The sequence below is a fragment of the Cydia pomonella genome, chromosome 15 (genome assembly GCF_033807575.1).
Source record: "Cydia pomonella isolate Wapato2018A chromosome 15, ilCydPomo1, whole genome shotgun sequence".
NCBI classification, from domain to species: Eukaryota; Metazoa; Arthropoda; class Insecta; order Lepidoptera; family Tortricidae; genus Cydia; species Cydia pomonella.
This window is the reverse complement of record NC_084717.1, coordinates 2974411-2994089: the sequence shown is the minus strand read 5'-3', so window position 1 is coordinate 2994089 and position 19679 is coordinate 2974411. Positions and strand designations below refer to the sequence as shown.

Below are 19679 nucleotides of genomic sequence, written 5' to 3'. Positions count from 1 at the left end.
ACTTTTTTTAAGGCACGTATACATTAAGGATGTGTCAGACACATCCCAATCTAAGATCGGATTATTTATTATTATTATTTTTATACTACGTCGGTGGCAAACAAGCATACGGCCCGCCTGATGGTAAGCAGTTTCCGTAGCCTATGTACGCCTGCAACTCCAGAGGAGTTACATGCGCGTTGCCGACCCTAAACCCCCCTCCCCTGAGCTCTGGCAACCTTACTCACCGGCAGGAACAAAACACTATGATTTTAGAAATGTTTTCTGATCAAAATATTAATAGAGCCAATTCTAATCTTAACCTACATTTCGTTGTGTTTGATTTTCCTCATAGTCGAAATGAAAAGTAGAGTGTTTAACTCGGGTAAAAGTAACCATCTCACCCTCCAACTATTGGCGCTCGAACGAATTGAGAAAATATCATGGGTGATATATATACATAGTTTACTTTCCTCCTTTGGTTAACAATCTACTATTTAGGAGACCGAGGTGAGACAAGCAGAGGCAAGTTGTAACAACGTTTCATCAACGTCAATTGCATTGTATTGTATTGTATATTTATGCCGGAAAGCATACAGTGATATTTTTTTGTATTTTAGTTAGTATATAGTAAAAAATATACAAATAAATAAATGTGTGTACGGGGACGTACCCACCGAATCTGAAATTATAACCATTCCCTTTGCCGTAGTTGGTCAAGTAAACATCCAATCAATTTGAACTGTCACGTTATAATGAACGGCCACCAACAGCAGACTGTCAATATTGGCCGTCAATATTGGTTAGTGGCGGCCCTATTGAATTTTCGATCGAAATGCAAATAGGAATCAATAGCGATGCCGTTTCGTTATTGAAAGAGTAAATTACGTTGATGTGGTATAATTTAAATTTTGTATTTTTATAATTTATACGGGGTGGACAATAAATAACAACAAACAGGACAGAACACAAACACACACACAGCAATAAATTAAACTACAGGCTGTATTCCCCAAAATGACCATGAACATTTTGAAAATTTTCAGTCCTTTTTAAAAATAGCTTTACGTCCAAAGGAGAGGTATGGGCATTGTGAATGTCATCTCGCTTTGTGTGGTAGGGCACAGCACAGCGGATGACATTCCAGATCTAGAGCAGAGCCCAACTGGAGAAGTACATCCACCTTACAGAAAACCGCAGCCAAATAACACTAGACCCTACTCATAGTGTTGTGTTCCTGCCGGTGAGTAAGGTTGCTAGAGCTCAACGAGGGTGCGGAGTGTTAGGGTTGGCAACGCGCATATAACTCCTCTGGAATTGCAAGCGTCCATACGCTATGGTTACCGCTACCACCAGGCGGGTCGTATGCTTGTTTGCCACCGACGTAGTATGAAAAAAAAAAACACCTTACACTGTCTTGCACTAACCGTACAATTTTAGTCGTATTTAAAGCTCCTAATGCATTGATAGTGGCGAAATAGTCCCACTGGACTGAAGCCATAATTTTAAAAGAATGAACGAATGATCAAACTTTTAAATCTCGATGGCCGTTATCGATCGCGTTGTGCGCGTGTATGCCATTACTCATGTTTCCAATTTTACGACATCATCAATTGATTTATGTGTTTTTATTTTTTATTCCGCAGAGAATTATAAACAACAGCAAAAGCAAAAAAAGCGTTCAAAATGTAAACTCATGCTATTATCGTTTTAGGAATACCTGTTTGTTTGTATTGTGTTTCTGTGTATTTATACACTTATTTTATTGAATTATATAAGTAGTAGTATTTAACTATTTATATATTTTTAATATTACTTGACTTCACGTTTAATTTTTTTCCTTATTATTTGTTATTATTTTTTCCTGCACCAACATACACAAATGTCTCTGTTTGACCCAATGGTTGACTGGTAGAGAATGCCTTTTGGCATTAAGTTCGCCATTTGTACATTTTTCTTTATGTGTGCAATAAAGTTTAAATAAATAATAAATTCCGTTAACTCCGGGGTATGCTAAGTACGTTTAAGGAAACTTAACAAATTTTGAATAAAGCGTTGTTGTAACACGGGCATTACATTTAATTCAACCAAACAATTGAAAACTGTGACATATCAATGTCATTTCGAACGTCAATCGTCCGAGATAGTATTTACGTTTATTAGCAAATGTACACACTCGTACTAAACACTAATCAATATTTAAACAGGCGGTAAGGCAAGTGTATACGCTCGTAAGGTTCTTATAAGAGAAAAATAAATTTTTGATTATCTCTGAAATGGAGTTAACTAGAATATCGATGTCTGAGAAAGTTACTTAATTTAAGCTCAGGAATGCACCCTTGAAATTAACGAAAAAAAAAACACAGTGGTAGATTGACAACCAATGGATGAAAGGCACTCATTTCTGCTGAGATAGTATATTTCGAGGCTGAAATGATGCCTTTCACCAGAGTTGAACACTCTACTTTTCAGTTCAAATACGGGGAAAGTAAAATACATGTGTATTAAAAAAAAACAAGACTTAACTTTTATAGTATGTATTAGGGTCGGCAACGCGCGTGTAACTCCTCTGGAGTTGCAGGCGTACATAGGCTACGGAGACTGCTTACCATCAGGCGGGCCGTATGCTTGTTTGCCACCGACGCAGTATAAAAAAAAAAAGGTACATACACTCACACTTGAGCAGATGAATGATGTTCTGTGGGATTCTAGGCCGTATACTAAATTCATGATATGGCTATTAATAATTATTAAGAGCTGATAGCCTAGCGCTGAGAGCATGAGACTTGCAATCCGGAGGTCGCGGGTTCAAACCCTGGCACGTACCAATGACTTTTTCTGAACTTATGTACGAAACATAAAGGATGACTCACGCTAGACCGGGCTGGAGCTTCCAGCGCTCCGTTTTCTATGGAAAGCACCACGTGATCAACGATCAGCCGTCATAGAAAATAACGTATCGGACGCTTCGGCCCGGGCACGGTCTAGCGTGAGTCATCCTTAATTTGATATTTACCAGTCGCTTTTCGGTGAAAGAAAACATCGTGGAGAAACCGAACTTATCCCAATAAGGCCTAGTTTACCATCTGGGTTAGAAGGTCAGATGGCAGTCGCTTGCGTAAAAATTAGTGCCTACGTCAATCTCGGGATTAGTTGCCAAGCGGACCCCAGGCTCCCATGAGCCGTGGCAAAATGCTGGGATAACGGGAGGAAGAAGGAGTTCAATTCAGGACTTCCGGCAGGTATAATGACTGGAGTACAAATGATTGTCTCCTTTGAGATCTCAATCGGAGAGATTGCTATATTGCATCTAAGCTAATCACTCGCCTGCTTTGTTGTCATTGACTAGGCCTAAAGGCATTGGCAGGAAGGCTCGGCTTAGGTCGTGTCCAATTACTAGTGAATAGTGAAGCTCTGCATGCCAATGAAAACTGGTACTATTGATTCTCGATTTTATTAACCCCTGATGAAAATGTTTCTCTGTGGTATCGTATTCAAACGGATGGACCGATGCGGGGTTTTTAACGTGAAAGCTAGTTTTTTGCGGTGGTTTTTACCTATTACTTACTCCGTTGACTCAGCGACCCAAAATGACACTTGACCTCCGACACAAGACAGCGCCACTTTTCTCGGTCCTGTGTGACTTCTCGCCAATTGACTTGAAGTTGGCACAGATCCGCCTCCATCATGTCGCTCCAGCGATACCTGGGGCGTCCGATGTGCGTCCGATGAGGCGTTCGTATTCTTAGCTATATTTTATAAAAACCTATGCAGCAATTTGAGGAGTATCATCTTAAAAAATGATGTAAGGCATTTTTGTCATATAATGGTTTACATGGGTAGGGTTTTTTAATATATTTAATTGAGTAGTTAATTATTTAATTTGATTAGCATATCTTATACCTTTAAACGAGCAATTCTTGTATATATATATATGTATATATATTTCTGTGATCTCGGAAACGGCTCTAACGATTTCGCTGAAATTTGGTATATGGGGGTTTTTGGGGGTATACAATCGATTTAGATTAGTCTTATGTTTGGGAAAACGCGTGTTTTCGAGTTTTCATGCGTTTTTCTTTCGACGCAGAATATGGTCGCTAATTTCGTGTTGCCGGCCACTGTCGGTCTGGTCCAGCGGGTTAAGACGCGGACGGCTAGAAACGAATGTTACGGGTTCGAATCTCGCCCGGTGATTAACTTTTGTTTTTTTTTTTATATGTTCAAGTTTATATATAATTTTTTTAATTTTTATTGTTTTAGACAAGTTTAATTTAGTAAAAAAATGTAGTTAAGATTATCACCTATTCACCACCATATTACAATAAATAGTTATAACCGAGCAAAGCTCGGTCGCCCAGGTACTATTGACTAAAGCACGGATGTTAAGCACGAAGAATCTCTTGTATTCTCTGCCTATCAGACAAGCTCAGAGCAAGCTTACATTCAAAAGCAAGTTGCGTAAGCACTTATTTGAAAACATTCGCGACTAAATGTCTACGTGATATCTCAAACTAGGTACATAATTATTATACAGTAGGGTTACTTTTCAGGAATGCTCTGACGTTAATATTTTTTAATTAGAAGAAAAGATAAAAAAAAAATTTGTCGAACAAAAGTTATTTGTAATAATCGACAACAAAAAGAAACACACTGTGTTAATCTTTGGCAGTGTTTTTGACAATTTGTTCGAAATATTTGATAATGATGACATTTTTCAAAAGTCAGAAGCTTATTAGTGTCATAAATAAAAAAGATAATCAAAAAGGTCGAAGAAGGTTCCATACTATTCTTTGAAGATATTACCTTAGGAGCTACTAACACATACAGGCTGCTCCAAAGTAAAAAATGGTAATTTGTTAATTTCTTCGAAACCGCTACACCGGTTGTTATGATACTTTGTACAATGGTTTTAAATACCCTAATGCATATGTACATTTCGGCTTTGTCCAATGGCTAGGGACACACTGTATATATGTATGTTTATTTATATATATTGAATATTTAAATATGTAGGTATATTTGCGTAAGTAATAGTATCATAGTAGTCTCGACTTGTGTCTATTTCTACATCAACTCTTTACAATCCTGCACCAAACTATTTCTGTTTAGTTAGCCCAATGGTTGATTGGTAGAGAATGCTTCCAGGCGATAAGTCCGCCATTTTTACTTTTTTGGAAATTTGTGCAATAAAGTTTAAATAAATGAATATATTGACCTGCCCGTACCCGTCTCTATCGCACGCGCTTAATTATATTGCTGTGCGATAGAGACAGGAAATGCCGGGTTATTATACGAAATTAATATGTGACATTATTTATGAAAAGGGACCTTATTGTCGGTGGCGCTTACGCCATTATCAACGATGCTCCCATATTATAAACAACGCCGCGCTATGCAGTGTGGCGTCCCTTTTCATAGATAATGTCACAAATGTATTTATTTGCTGACATGTCATTAATTAGTTTAATCAAATTATAAGTATGTAATTAGTTCGTAAGTTTTCTAACACAATATTATTATTATTAAAGAAATAAATAAAATTAAATGGCGTACCACCGCGAGTGTTTAAAGCGACGTTTCAAAATCTAAATAAGCTTAAAACAAGAGTTTTTTCGCAGTGGATTGTTATTATATTGCTTTTATTATATTTTTTGATATTATTAGAATACATTTTCATAAGGCACAAAGGCATTTTTAATTTTTATTATTTTGTTTAATTTTCGTTAAATGCGTGGCATCTCGCCAGTAGTCGGAGACGTACTAAACGCAATGAAGTGCCGGCACTTCATTGAGATGTGGAAACATTTTGTTTAAGATGTCGACTCTATACGTACGTACTATACCTCTATGAGCGGCTCCAAATGTCTGTATGTTTGGTAAGTACATGTACCTGTATCTATGTAGGTAATGTGTGTGCAAGTTGCTTAGAGCAGTCGGTTGACACAAACCAGCCCGCATAGCCAACATACCAATTGTTAACGGTCCGTAGCGTAGTCATCTCTCTATCACTCTTCCATATTAGTGCGACAGTGACTTGACTACGCAGGCAGACGTCAATCAGTTGACGGGGTTCAAGTTGAAGGTTGAACCGTTCAACCTTCCGATACTTTCGTCCACCGTTTCTCCTACAATAACCAAATTTTAAGTATCTCTAGTCTATTATTTCGCTAGATTCTGAAGATTACTAGACTTTAATCTTGGCCATTGACTGATATAATTTCTTCAATTGCTTGCCAAATCGACATATTTTCATACGGCGCTCCAAAGATAACAGAATATTATATCTGCCACGTGGGCTTACGAAATATGCTCTTATTTTAATAGCAGTCAAGGCCTTGCAATTATATTGATCCAACTGTCTGAAGAATATGGATGTCTAATGTATTTGTAATTTTGGTTAAGGTCAATGCTATTAAAGATTTTTCCTCTTGAGTTGGATTTTCCACAAATAAAATGTACATAGTAGTTGCTATGTCCGGATGTGGTCCGTGTCTTTTAGGGTTCCGTACCGAAACGAGTGGTCGGTGGGTTTTAGGGACACTTTTTTTCTATTAAGATTGAAAGAGCTCATGATTCTGAGAAGAAATAATGTAAAAAATTACAAATTAAAAAAAGTGTGGGCGACAACTTTGAAAAAAGCCCTCATATGGGTTGCCAATTAGTATTTTACCATGTCGGTGGCAAATAAGCATATGGCCCGCCTGATGGTAAGCAGCCACTCCAATTTATCTCCATATGAGAATAACGGGACACTCATGCATTTTTTTTAATGTTGAACGAAAATCGTCCAAAACTGCTTGAGTAACTCGTAAGAGCTATGTGTTGTTGTTATTGTAGGTTCTAGGGCATCCCGGAGGTGTAAAGGGCCTCCGCAAGATCCTTTCATGTTTTTCTATTTTGAGCAACCGTGTGGACCTCGTTCAGCTTGTTCTGGACGCTCCGCCTCCAGGTGTGTTCGGGCCGGATTCGCTTTCCGCTTTAAGGCCGCAACTCAAACGCGATATTGGCACTGTTTGCAGCTCCTTTTCGAAGGGTATGTCCGATCCATCTCCATTTCCGCAGCGCTACTTCTTGGGCGCTCGGAGGTTGTCGGCACGTACTCCAAAAATCCTCATTTCTTATGGTCTTCAGCCAGAAAATGCGGAGGATGGATCCGAGGGACTTATTGACAAACACTTCTAGCTTGTGTGTCAACCAGCCAGAGGCCAATTCAAACGTACATTTTGATATGTAAATGAGGTAATTTAGTTATTCGTGCATGCATTTCGAGCATGCATGAGCGATGTATTACGAGCGAATGATTACAAAATGACATCAAGTAATCAACCTACATCCATATTTTAAATCAACCATAGGATCAAAGGTAAAGAAAAATAAAAACGTGCCTTCATTAACGACGACGAAAATCAGAAAACTAAATATTATTTTTCATTTTTAAAATATAATCAGTTTGGTCAGCTTCCTGTTGAGAATATTAGCAAAGAAAACAACATGGAGTTTGCCTAACTACTGCGAATTTTAGAGACAATATATCCAGCCACAGGAAAAGGCATACAAACGGCTTCCACGCTAGTTGGTGTATACTGCCAAAGCATTAATATTTACCAATGGACCTGCCATAATAATGAACATTCATCTCTTTTTGATTATGGACTCTGAGATGGTGATGAATAAAAAAGAAGGAGGCTGATGAATTATAGTCAGCTCTAATTTCTATTCTATCGTTGGTACATAATGCGGGACTGCAACAAGCGGGATTGAAAAAATACCGGAATACCGGGATCCCGCGCGAAAGCGTAGACGAAGCGGGCCCGCGCCCATGGCCTGGCACCTAAGGGGGCCCCGCAAAGCCAACCTTATTATTACCTTGAAAGAAAAAAGCCTCGCACATGCGACTTCGCCCACGTTTAGATTAGATTACGCTACGCCACTGCTTCACCCAATCCACTAGAGACACCTTAGTAACGCTTCACTTCAATGCGATTAAATACACATTTGTGAGACGTGTTCGAGTACACATTGATATCGCATACTTACGCCACTGATATGAGATTAATTGACAGGAGGGAGTCCGGGACACTCGCCCTACCTCTACCACCAGTTTTACCATTGATATATTCGCTCACGTCTACGTAACTTACTTTCTACGCACCTCGCTCGTACTCGTTAAAACAAAACATTACTTTGCTTATCCGCAAAAGATAACGTGCTAATCAATCAGTGCTAACCCGTTATACTTACTTGCGTATATTTAAATGCAATTAATGTTACCACCCTCCCACCGCAAAAATAAATACGCAAATAAATATCTGAACTGAATCTCAAAATTAAATGCATGCATGTAAATGCTCTGAGAGCTAGCCATATCAGACTTTTCGGGACACGATCAAACGCCTTTTCGAGATTTATGAAGACCATCCATAAAGTTTGCTTGTTTTCTCAAGCCTTCTCCATTACCAATCTAATTGCGAGGATTGCGTCTGTGGTTTCTTTTCTCGCAGTAAAACCAAACTGATTTTCTGTTAAATTTGTTATATGTAGAAGGCACACACTAAGGACATGTTCCCAGATCTTGAGGATGTGTGATGTGAGTTTTATGCCACGGAAGTTTGCGCATTCTCGAACCTCGTCTTTGTTCTTATAAAATGGTAGCAGCACTCTCTTTCTCCAAGAATCTGGCATGGTTCCACTGCTCGGGATAACGAAAAACAGCTTAGTGAGCCATATCACTCCGTCGTCGTTTAGGGTTTTCCAGACCTCGGCGGGTATATTATCTGGGCCTATCCCTTTACGACTTTTGCATTTTGGAGATTGCTTTCTTGACCTCTTCTGCAGTAATTTCATTAACAGGTTCTAGCGACATGAGTGATTAATTTTCCGGTTGTCTTGGAAATTCTTCGTTGAGTTCTTGGTAGTATTCGTATCATCTTTTACGGATGTCCTTATCATCGATGAGTAGTGTACCTTCAGCATTCCTAACATACTTAGTAGTTTTAAAATCTTTGGAATTACTGTGACGTATTTTAGCTATTTTATATATCTCTTTGTCCGTCGCTACTTGGAAATGCAAATAAATAGGTCTGAATCAGCCTTTTCTTTTTCAACTGCTACGGTTCTTCTCGCAGCTTTCTTCGCTTGTTTGTATACCTGTCCTCACCTAAGCCTGTTACTTGTTAGTTTTAAACTCACGATAGTTTAAATTCGATAATTTTATGAAAAGTGTCAAAATCAATTTATTTATTTTTTGCTACGTTTGGTATGTGTCATGTCCGGAAAACATCACGAAAAGATCTCTAATTGTCATTCATTTTTAATTGTATATATCTACCCTGCATTCCATAGCAGTATAATTTTAGTCTCAAATACAAAATATCTAAGGACGGGCCTAACCGGCATTAAGAATGGTACTAGTTCAGTGGTGTCACTCACGAATTTGAGCCAATCGTGCAGTCTAACGCAACTAATCGGGCGTGTGATGCGAATTCATCAACCAATCTCTTTGTGGCGTGAGACTGCACGATTAGCTCGAATTCGTGTGACACCGCTGTACTGGCCCCATTCTTATTGCCCCTAAGGCCCGTCCTTAGATATATGTCAAGGCTCAAATAGCTAAGTGATATAGCCGAGGGATCTCATTTCAAAGTATTGAGATTAAAAGTAAAAACCCGCACGATAGCCATATCTTTCGTCTCAAGTTTCGCGTAGCGTGCCATATCATTTATTTTCTTCTAATTTTCTGGCTTAACACCGTCTTAAGACGAAAGTGGAAGTTCCGTGCAAAATCGCCTTTTCATATAAACGTAGTTCTTCCTCATTTTCTTCTCTGGATATTAATATTATTGAGAATATTTAGACACAATTCGTTGTATATCAATACAGCTATGCCTATGCTAGCTACGTTAGATTTTTTTCTAATTTTCAATTATCATAAGAGTTAAAAATATTAAAAAAATTGTATGAAATCATTTTTTCGCTCCTAATTTTTACAACAGTCAAAAAGTTGAATAAAGTCATAGGGGCAGTAATATACATCAAAATATGTAATAAAAATATTTTTCATTATATCAATATTCAGAGAGGAAAATGGGGACTACGTTTGTATGGAGAAGCGGCCGCCTTTCCTCTTAACTGTAGCGAAACTAATTTAAGCATGCATCTAAACTAAACTTCACGCGCAACTAACGCAATTATGCTCGCTGTAGCTTGAGACGTTTCTGGTCTCCCGGCGGCATTTCTTGTACTTCACCAAGTTTAGCAATCATGTTAGTTTGTTATATTTGTTAAATGTTATGTGTGCTTCAAATGCAGTGAGGTAGTCAATAGGCAAGGGGGTAGCGTAAATGACGCAGCGTCGACTGATTTTTCATAAAGATTACCTATATCTATTTAATCTTCTTCCTCGCGTTGTCCCGGCATTTTGCCACGGCTCATGGGAGCCTGGGGTCCGCTTGACAACTAATCCCAAGATTTGGCGTAGGCACTAGTTTTTACGAAAGCGACTGCCATCTGACCTTCCAACCCAGAGGGTAAACTAGGCCTTGTTGGGATTAGTCCGGTTTCCTCACGATGTTTTCCTTCACCGAAAAGCGACTGGTAAATATCAAATGATATTTCGTACATAAGTTCCGAAAAACTCATTGGTACGAACCGGGGTTTGAACCCGCGACCTCCAGATTGCAAGTCGCATGCTCTTACCGCTAGGCCACCAGCGCTTACCTATATCTATTTAATATGGATCTTAAAAGAATTAAAACAAAAAAGCCACGTAGTTTCGTTGTTCAGCTAATGACACAATCCCATAGATAAAATGTCTGATTCGTCGTTAAAGACAGACGTGATTCCAAAGAACAGTTCAATTTTGCAAAATTAAAGAACAGTTCAATTTTGCAAAATTACATGTATAGCGCTGCTTTTGGCGCTGAGTTAAGACACATGTGGCACTTCTTTCCATCTTCACCACTTAGATGGCTGGCAGTCCTCAACTGTGCGTTTCTCCAGAAACTTCCTGCCTCGCACAGCTAAACTGTGGAATGAACTGTCGCCTGCGGTATTTCCGGACCGATACGACCTTCAAACCTTCAAGAAGACGGGCAACGCCTTTGGAACCCCTCTAGTGTTGCAGGTGTCCATAGACAACGGTAATCGCTTACCAACGGGAGATTCGTCTGCTCGTTTGCCTCCGTCATCATAAAAAAAAAATAACAAAGAAACCGCAGACAACGTCTCACTCGGTTATATATAAATGATATACTTCCTTCCTGTTTGCTCTCCTACATCCTTTTCCTTTAGTTGTAGATTTGTCTTATTGTTCTTTCATTTATATATGAATAACGACTTTCCCTACCAGACTTTACGATGGGCTTCTATTATGGTGGTTTATGTAAAGTATTGAGATAATGTTGCCCGCTTTGGATAGAAAAACTTGATTTTGTACGGGTAACGCCTTTTTATATTTCAACTTTTACTTGTTACTTTAACTTATGTAACAAAATGACAAACATTTTATTATTTCAGCGACTTTTAAAATACCTTGTGTTTTGATAATAGTATATTTCAAAGTTTATTCTAAGTCGCAATGTATTGTAGTCGTAGGTGCAGAAAGCTTAAAATGGTCAAAAACGGTGTTCTCTGAACAATAAATTTATTTTGGGAGCAATAATGTTTGTGTTCCTAAGATGAATTTCGGAAGTGGAAACACACTGATTTGGGCTTTTCAGCATCCGTAATGTCTGAGCTGAGAATTGTTTAAGTTTACGTTCTAAGTCAAGTTTGCTATCATTTTCAACTAAATTAAGGAAGGCGTGATTTATCTAAATCGGTTGAGCGGTTATTGAGTCTCCATACAAAGCAACACATCCCCTTTCACTTTTAAAGGGAACATTTTCAGGATAGCAAGATTTTTAGTATTTGTTGGTTTAATTTTTTTATATTTGGTTGATATTTGATATTTAAGACCCCCCCCCCCCCCCCAATTTTACATCAAAAATCTTGGTGGCTCCACTTCTACCTTGGGTCCTAAGGAACAATCCTCTCAAAGGAAATCTTTTGTTCACGCAAAGCCGTATTTTATGAGCTGCATCTATACACAATATATGTTTTGATTTTATGCTTTTACAGGAGACACCTGCCAAAAGGTTAACGATATTGGATATTAATAAAACCAGAACCAAGTGTCATTAGCTGTCAAAATCATTGACATATATTTAGATATAATTTAGGCCTTAGAGGCGGACTTTACGGGTTACGGTCAATGAGAATGGGGCCAGTAATGCGATGTCACGCACACGAATTCGAGCCAATCGTGCAGCCTCACGCCACAACGCGATTGGTTGATGAGTTCGCATCACGCGCGCGGTTGGTCGCAACGTTGTGCACGATTAGCTCGAATTCGTGAGTGACACCACTGAACTAGCACCATTCTTAGTGCCCGTAAGGCCCGTCCATGTCAATGGTCATAATCTAATAAATTAAATAGATAAAACGAGTCACTCACATTTAAGTCGAAAATCACTAGTCATATTTCGCTCCATATCGAGGAGCTTCATCTAGAACTGTTTGTGTTCGCTAACCAATGCAGTCTTAGCAGACAGTTTTGCGACATAAAAATGAAATTAAAATGCCTAAGTTTCGTTGGAGATTTATACCTATTAAAATGCATAACTGAGCAACTACTCTTAGAAGATTTTTTCAAGGAATTTTCGGGGTAAATTAAATACTCTTAGCTCTCTCACCCAACGGTGGGCGAGCGCCGTTGTTTACATTCCATTGCGCTTTACAAACACTCTATTCGATATAAATTGGATTGGTTAATCTAGGGATCTGCGGTGGATCACCGGCGAACGTATGAGGATAAAATTAACAGGATTGTACAAAACAATAATAAAATGGTTCTTTGTGGTTCTGAAAACCGAAGATTGTTTTCTGCGTTAAACAAAACCAAACCTTTATATTATAGTAAGATTTATGATCATACTAGTATCAAGATTGCAACAACTTACAGAAAAAATCAATCTATTTTATTAAATATTTTGATTTGCGTTTTATTTATCTTATCTTATAAACGATCAATTCTTGTATATATGTATATTTATATATTTCGGAGATCTCGGAAACGGCTCCCGGCTTCCTGAACGCCCTAGAGGAAGTGGCAGGCCAAAATCCACGTGGTGGTCCAATATTAGAAACGACCTGAAGAACCTGAACATCGAAGAACAGACAACCCAGAACCGACCACTCTGGCGCAAATTGACAAGGAGACCCGACCCCACATAGGTGGCAAAGGGAAGGAAGAAGAAGGAGATCTCGGAAACGGCTCTAACGATTTCGATGAAATTTACTATATGGGGGTTTTCGGGGGTGAAATCGATCTAGCTAGGTCTTATCTCTGGGAACAGGCACATTTTTGAGTTTTCATATGTTTTCCGAGCAAAGCTCGGTCTCCCAGATAAATAATTATTATAAACTAAAATAAATGTCATATAACATTAGGTGGGATAAGATAAACTATCGGGCAAGACAAGATAAACATTGGTAGGAAAAATAAACACTATGAGATGCTTAAAATATATTCAAAACGAAATAAAATGATAATGCTAAAATTATTGCTAATGCATAAATAAATTTTACTTATAAAAAACTTACGTGTGGCAGAGGCTGGATTCGAACTGGCGTCTTCAGCTAACGCCCTGGATGCGTAGACAAGATGCCAATCATTAACGCTCCGTGACGTAGCGTAGTCATCTTTCTCTATTACTCTTCCATATTAGTGCGATAGTGGCAGTTGCGCTTCGTTCGCTACGGAGTGCAAATGATTGTCATGTTGGCTACGTAACCTGGAGCTCTAGGCTACCCGGCCACGACAGTACCCGATCCAATTTCTCGAGTTGAAATCGATCTTTGAAACTGAAGGTGTGTTTGACCAATTAAAGGGCCGAGCAGTTTTTTTTAAATAGAAAGAAAGCGGTGGTGGCCGAGTGGATATAACGTCCTACTTTCAATCCGGAGGTCGCGGGTTCAAATCCTGGCTCGTACCAATGAGTTTTTCGGAACTCATGTACGAAATATCATTTGATATTTATCACTAGCTTTTCATCGAGGAAACCTGCATACATCTGCGAAGAAATTCAAAGGTGTATATGAAGTCCCCAATCCGCATTGGGCTAGCGTGGGGACTATAGCCCGAGCCCTCTCGCACATGAGAGGAGGCCTGTGCCCAGCAGTGGGACGTATATAGGCTGAATTATTATTATTATAGAAATAAATATTTGGGGATAATCTTACACAGATCGACCTAGCCCCAAACTAACCAGGGCTTGTACTATGGGTACTAAGCAACGATATACATACGTATACAGATGAAAACGTACTTATAATCCATGACTCAGGAACAAATATCTGTGTTCATCACACAAATAAATGCGCTTACCGGGATTCGAACCCGGGACCGTCGGCTTCATAGGCAGGGTCACTATCCACTAGGCCGGATAGGTCGTCAAATAATTAATAAACAATAATTATACATATGATATTACAGCTGTTAGGAGTGTCGGGACATAATTAAAGTATCTTTACAGTACATATGGTGCTACTTTACCGCATTAGTGCGAAAACTTGCATATTACGTTACTGTGTCGAACATTTAAAGGGCCATATGTACTGTAAAACGTTGTACGATACAAGTGCGAATACGTAATTCGCAACTCGTGTCGATTTAAAACACTCCCTTGATGACTGACAGAAGAAGTTGTGGCGGTGCGTGTAATAGTTTGAAGTGGAAATATCTAAATAATAATTTAGTGAATTGATGTTTTGCATCTAGAAGAATAGGGTGTTTTTTATCAAAATCATAATTCGAATTATCTAACCTTCCACCCACTCGAATCAATCCTGAGTCATCGACAAAAGGAGTCAATTTCCCTGATCCAATAATAGACTTTGGATTCCTATCGTAATTAGGAAAGCTTTGTCTTTGTGACAAATAAGCTAATTTTGACTCAGCTTGTTCAAGCTCGTCCACAGTTAATAAACTGTTAGCTTTACAATGTTGTTTATGCAGCAAGCTATTGATGAATCGACACATGTACGCGAATATCCTTCTAAGTTTAAGAAAACTGGAATAATTTGACATGTCGATTATCGGTACTGTCGGTGTTTCAACCCTTGCCGCATATACACGTAACTCAGGTAAGCTCTTTTCTGTCGCTTCAGTTTGCTCTGGCCACCGATCAATTGTATCCTGCAGGAATGCAGGTCCCTCCCACCACAGTGACAACGACTGTAGCTCGTCTGGAAATACACCTCGTGAGGCAAGGTCACTTGGGTTTTGTGCCGAAGGGACATACATCCATGCAGCATCCGAACACTTATCATTTATTTCAGCGACTCGATGCGACACAAAAGTGCACAATTTGTTTGTAGGAATGCGCAACCAACCCAATACAATTTTACTGTCAGACCAAAAATATCTTTTTGCGATATTACAGCGTAACGCTTGCACAACCTTTTCGCATAGACGCGAAACTAATAAAGATGCACAAAGTTCCAATTTTGGGATAGTCGTGGCCCTCAAAGGCGTGACTTTTGTTTTAGCGCACAAAAGTCGAACCGTACAATTCCCTAACTCATCTACTGATCTTAAATAAATACATCCTGCATATGCCTTTATAGAAGCATCCGAAAATGCATGAATTTGAATTTCAACCGCATTTCTACAGCTGGCGTGGCGTGGAATACTTATTTCCTTCAAGTAATGAATATTGTTGACAAATCTGGTCCAGATACAGTTCGGCGCCTGGGGTATTTCTTGATCCCAGTCCAATTTCTGTGACCACAACGATTGCAAAAAGATTTTGCATAAAATAACGCATACACTCAACAGCCCTAAAGGATCAAATATACTTGAAGCTACAGATAGGACGGCCCTTTTAGTGTATTTTACATGTTTATCCAGCAATTGCAACTTTGAACATTTTATTAATATAGTGTCGGCATTTGGGTTCCACTCCACGCCTAGCGTGTTACTTTGATTGGATATTTTCAAGTTTTACATTGCAATATCCCAAAACTATCTTTAATTTAAATCTTACAGCCCAATTCGTACGTACACAGACACCAAATTGACATTTAGATGATGTCATTAAGTTGTCGCACATTTTGCTAGTACTTTCTCGTATATGTTCGGTGCGAGCGAGACGCATAATTACTAAATAACATCATACAAATATCATTCTGATGTCAGTTTACGTTCGAATTGGCCTGTATGTACATGTGAGTGTGAAATAAGTATATTGCGCCACCAGCTGGATCTGACGTCCGACTTTCAATCCAGGAGCCTCAAGTTCAAAACCTGGCTCGTACGGAGTTGATAAACCACTAGCTTTTCGATGAAGGAAAACATATTGAGGAAGCCTGCATATGCTGTGTAGTCCCCAACCCGCATTGGGTCAGCGTGGGGACTATAGCCCAAGCCCAAGCCCAGTAGTAGAACGAATATAGGCTGAATTATTATTATTATTTATTATAATATATAAGTCATAAGTCAATACATTATACTTATAGCGACAATAAGTCTCGACCTTGAGAGACTGTGGCTGTGTGCCAGTGGCTGGTTCAAGGGTCAGATGCAGAAGGCGGTAGACTTGGACACGGCGCAGATAGTCCGGCGCCGGCGGTTCCCCTCTCTGCGGCCCTGACCACTGGCAGCTTGTTGCCCCGCTGCTGGTGGCACCCTGGGTTAGGCTTTTTATAATGTGTTTTTATGTATTTTTAATTGTTTTGTGTTTTTATATAAAAAAATCCTAAACTTAAGACGTAAGTAATTGTAAACTGGTAAGCTGGTCTGATGGGGTATCCTTAGGTCCTTGGAGCTTGGGAAGGATTGGGATGCTACCTGCGTAGACACACTGGCACCGTCCCACCTACAACGGACCAGTAAAAAAGCGGGCGGAGCGGCGGAAAGCGCCGAAAATTTAAAACGTAATACATAAATATCTCCTCGGTGGAAGTACCATTTTGTAGCATTTGGCGTTGAAACTCTAGGTCCATGGGGTCCCAGCGCGCAGAAGTCTTTTGCAGAAATCACGAAACGTCTGGTTGACAACGTGCATCACGATACAACCAGGAAATACCGCCAGCGTCCTTGGTACAATGCCTCAAGGGCCTATTTTAGATTTAAGCTAGTCATAGTAACACCGCTGCATATGAATCCATTAAGAGTATGTATAATGTTCTTGTTAACAGAATATGTTATATAGTTAAAACAAATTGTAAACTTACTTGACAAATAATATGATCCCAGTCTTCTCGATCTGTCTGTATATCCCCTTCCAAGATGCCAGCATGCAATACTGTTGCTTCGTGGTCAGGGGACACCTAGGGTCCGACGGAGGTGCTGGCCGGTCGAACGCGTCGTGGTTCAGCTCTGAAGACGCTAATTTCGCCAGCTTGCAACCCATCTTTACATTGACTTTTGAAACTTTAGCTCTGCTATTTAGTTTTCCGTACAAAACTTTGTTTACGGAACACTTATGGGATTTGTTTATGTATGCTTCTGACAGGGTGGTCGTTTTACCGGTTAAACAAAATTCTTTTTTTTTTGTTTGTTCTTGTAAACTTGAAAATAAATAGTTGTGGTCACGTCCAGTTTAGTAGATTGCTTCACAATGTGACGCCAACTTTTGCGAGTATAACACACATTTTTGATAAAAGTTTTGACTCGTAGATAGATCACTGCTGCGTAAATTTTGGAGACTGTTCACTTTGTCCTGTTATTTGAAGTTAGCGAGTTAATGTTAACAGTTGATAATCGTGAGATATTTTTAGCGCTAACTAATTCAACCTCAAAATTTCTCGTTCCGATATTTTTAGAAACACAAGTTTTTAAACTTTAACTATGAAATAAATGTATTAAAAGTAATTGTTTTAGTTATAATTTGCTAAAATAATTTAAGTATGACAAACGTGTCGATATTTTAATGTCACTTATAATCACTGTTTTAAATCCTAACCATTTTAAATCGAGCTATTTAGATTAATAGCCTGGTCTAAATGTCTTTCACAATTAACGTTCGATCACATGTAAACACATTATCTGTCAATAATGGCGTCTAGTAGAATTCCACCGTTCGATATTTAAATTTAAAAGTTATAATTATAATATAACCGTTGCGTTTCGTGGTTACGCAGGCGCGATCTTTTTCGGACTGACTCTAGTGCACTTAGGGGTTTTAGTGATGGGAAAGGTTTTAGTTTGCAAAAAGATTAGTCATTCTTTAATTATTTTGTTTCTTTGTTAGTTAAAAATAATTTCAAAACTGTTAATAAATCCAATTTAATTAACTTGGAGTGGATTTAGGTTGGTAGGTAGTAGTTTAATGTTCTTACTTCTTAATGCGAAATTGATTTTTACAGAATTTCAAAGGTATAATGAAGCGGTACGCACTTTTTTGATTTTCACTCAAAAATAATATTTCTATCTATATGTAGAAATGTCAGTTTTAGTAATTTATTTTTTCATGCACAGAGAAATTCGTAAATTCGGGCATCTTTCTCTTTTACTCCAATTAAGGCGTAATTAGAGTGACATAGAAAGATGTCCGTAATTTGCAAACTTCGGTGTTCACTGTAGTACTCTGTACTGTATCCATTGTGTGATTGTTTACAAAACTAACGGCTCACTATATCGTAAGATATAGGGGCGAAGATATCATAGTGGAAGGGAATGATTATCCTTCTAACTTTGCCGGGTGGCAAACTTTGCCATAGCCTCGGGGATTGAACCCGGGAGCGGTGGAGTGTTAAATTAATACAATATCGGATGACTGTTTGTTCGTAAATTAGTTGGTTTGTTGTTAATTGGTGACATTATTTTAGTTTAAAGCTAGTCACTAGGTACGTGTCCTTAATTTGATTTGACTTACATGATAAAAAGTATTTTTATTTTATTTTATAGGACATTATTACACAAATTGACTAAGTCCCACGGTAAGCTCAATAAGGCTTGTGTTGCGGGACACTTAGACAACGATATATCCATATTTATAAATACTTAAATACATAGAAAACATCCATGACTCAGGAACAAATATTCATGCTCATCACACGAGTAAATGCCTTTACCAGGATTTGAACCCGGGCCATCGGCTTCATAGGCAGGGTCGCTACCCAGTAGGCCAGAGCGGTCGTCATGAATTAATTGCACATTCAATATTTTTTTATTAATAGATATGCTCATGTTATTACAAAAAATTGGATATTTCATACATTCCGGCCGATGTAATGCCGCTAATTTCTATGGGAAAGCCAAATTTTTTCTCCGATTTCGGCATTTGTCCCATAGTAAAAGTTTGTTTAGTAAAAGTAAAAAATTACTACGCAGAGTATGGCTGGTAGTTAAAATTTCACAGTGTATGTATGTAATATGGTACCTAACAGATTTTAATATATATTGGCCACGCATTATGAATAAATTCTATTATAATGAATAATAATAAAAATAGGTGTTTTAAATTTCGTAATCATAAACCGACCAATTTTATACCACCTGAATAGAGTTTTCCACTCATCTACTCGAAGGTTAGCTGGAGAAAAAAGAGATCCCTTATAGGGATAAGTTCGCCTTTGTTATTCTAAAATAATTTCCATTACTATAATTTATTTTTGTAAACCTATGTTGTGTACATTAAAGTGATTACTACTAC

General features: G+C 38.5%; 1 protein-coding gene across 1 annotated transcript in view; it reads right to left on the bottom strand.

The window, feature by feature from the left end:
• LOC133525578 (neuroglobin-like) overlaps positions 1-19105 on the bottom strand; it is a 38197-nt gene extending 19092 nt beyond the window's left edge. The window contains exon 1 of the mRNA XM_061861885.1: positions 17257-19105. Within this exon, the coding sequence (XP_061717869.1) occupies positions 17257-17435 (179 nt within the window). The 5' untranslated portion in view covers positions 17436-19105. The remainder of the gene's footprint in view (positions 1-17256) is intronic.
• Between the last annotated feature and the right edge of the window lie 574 nt (positions 19106-19679).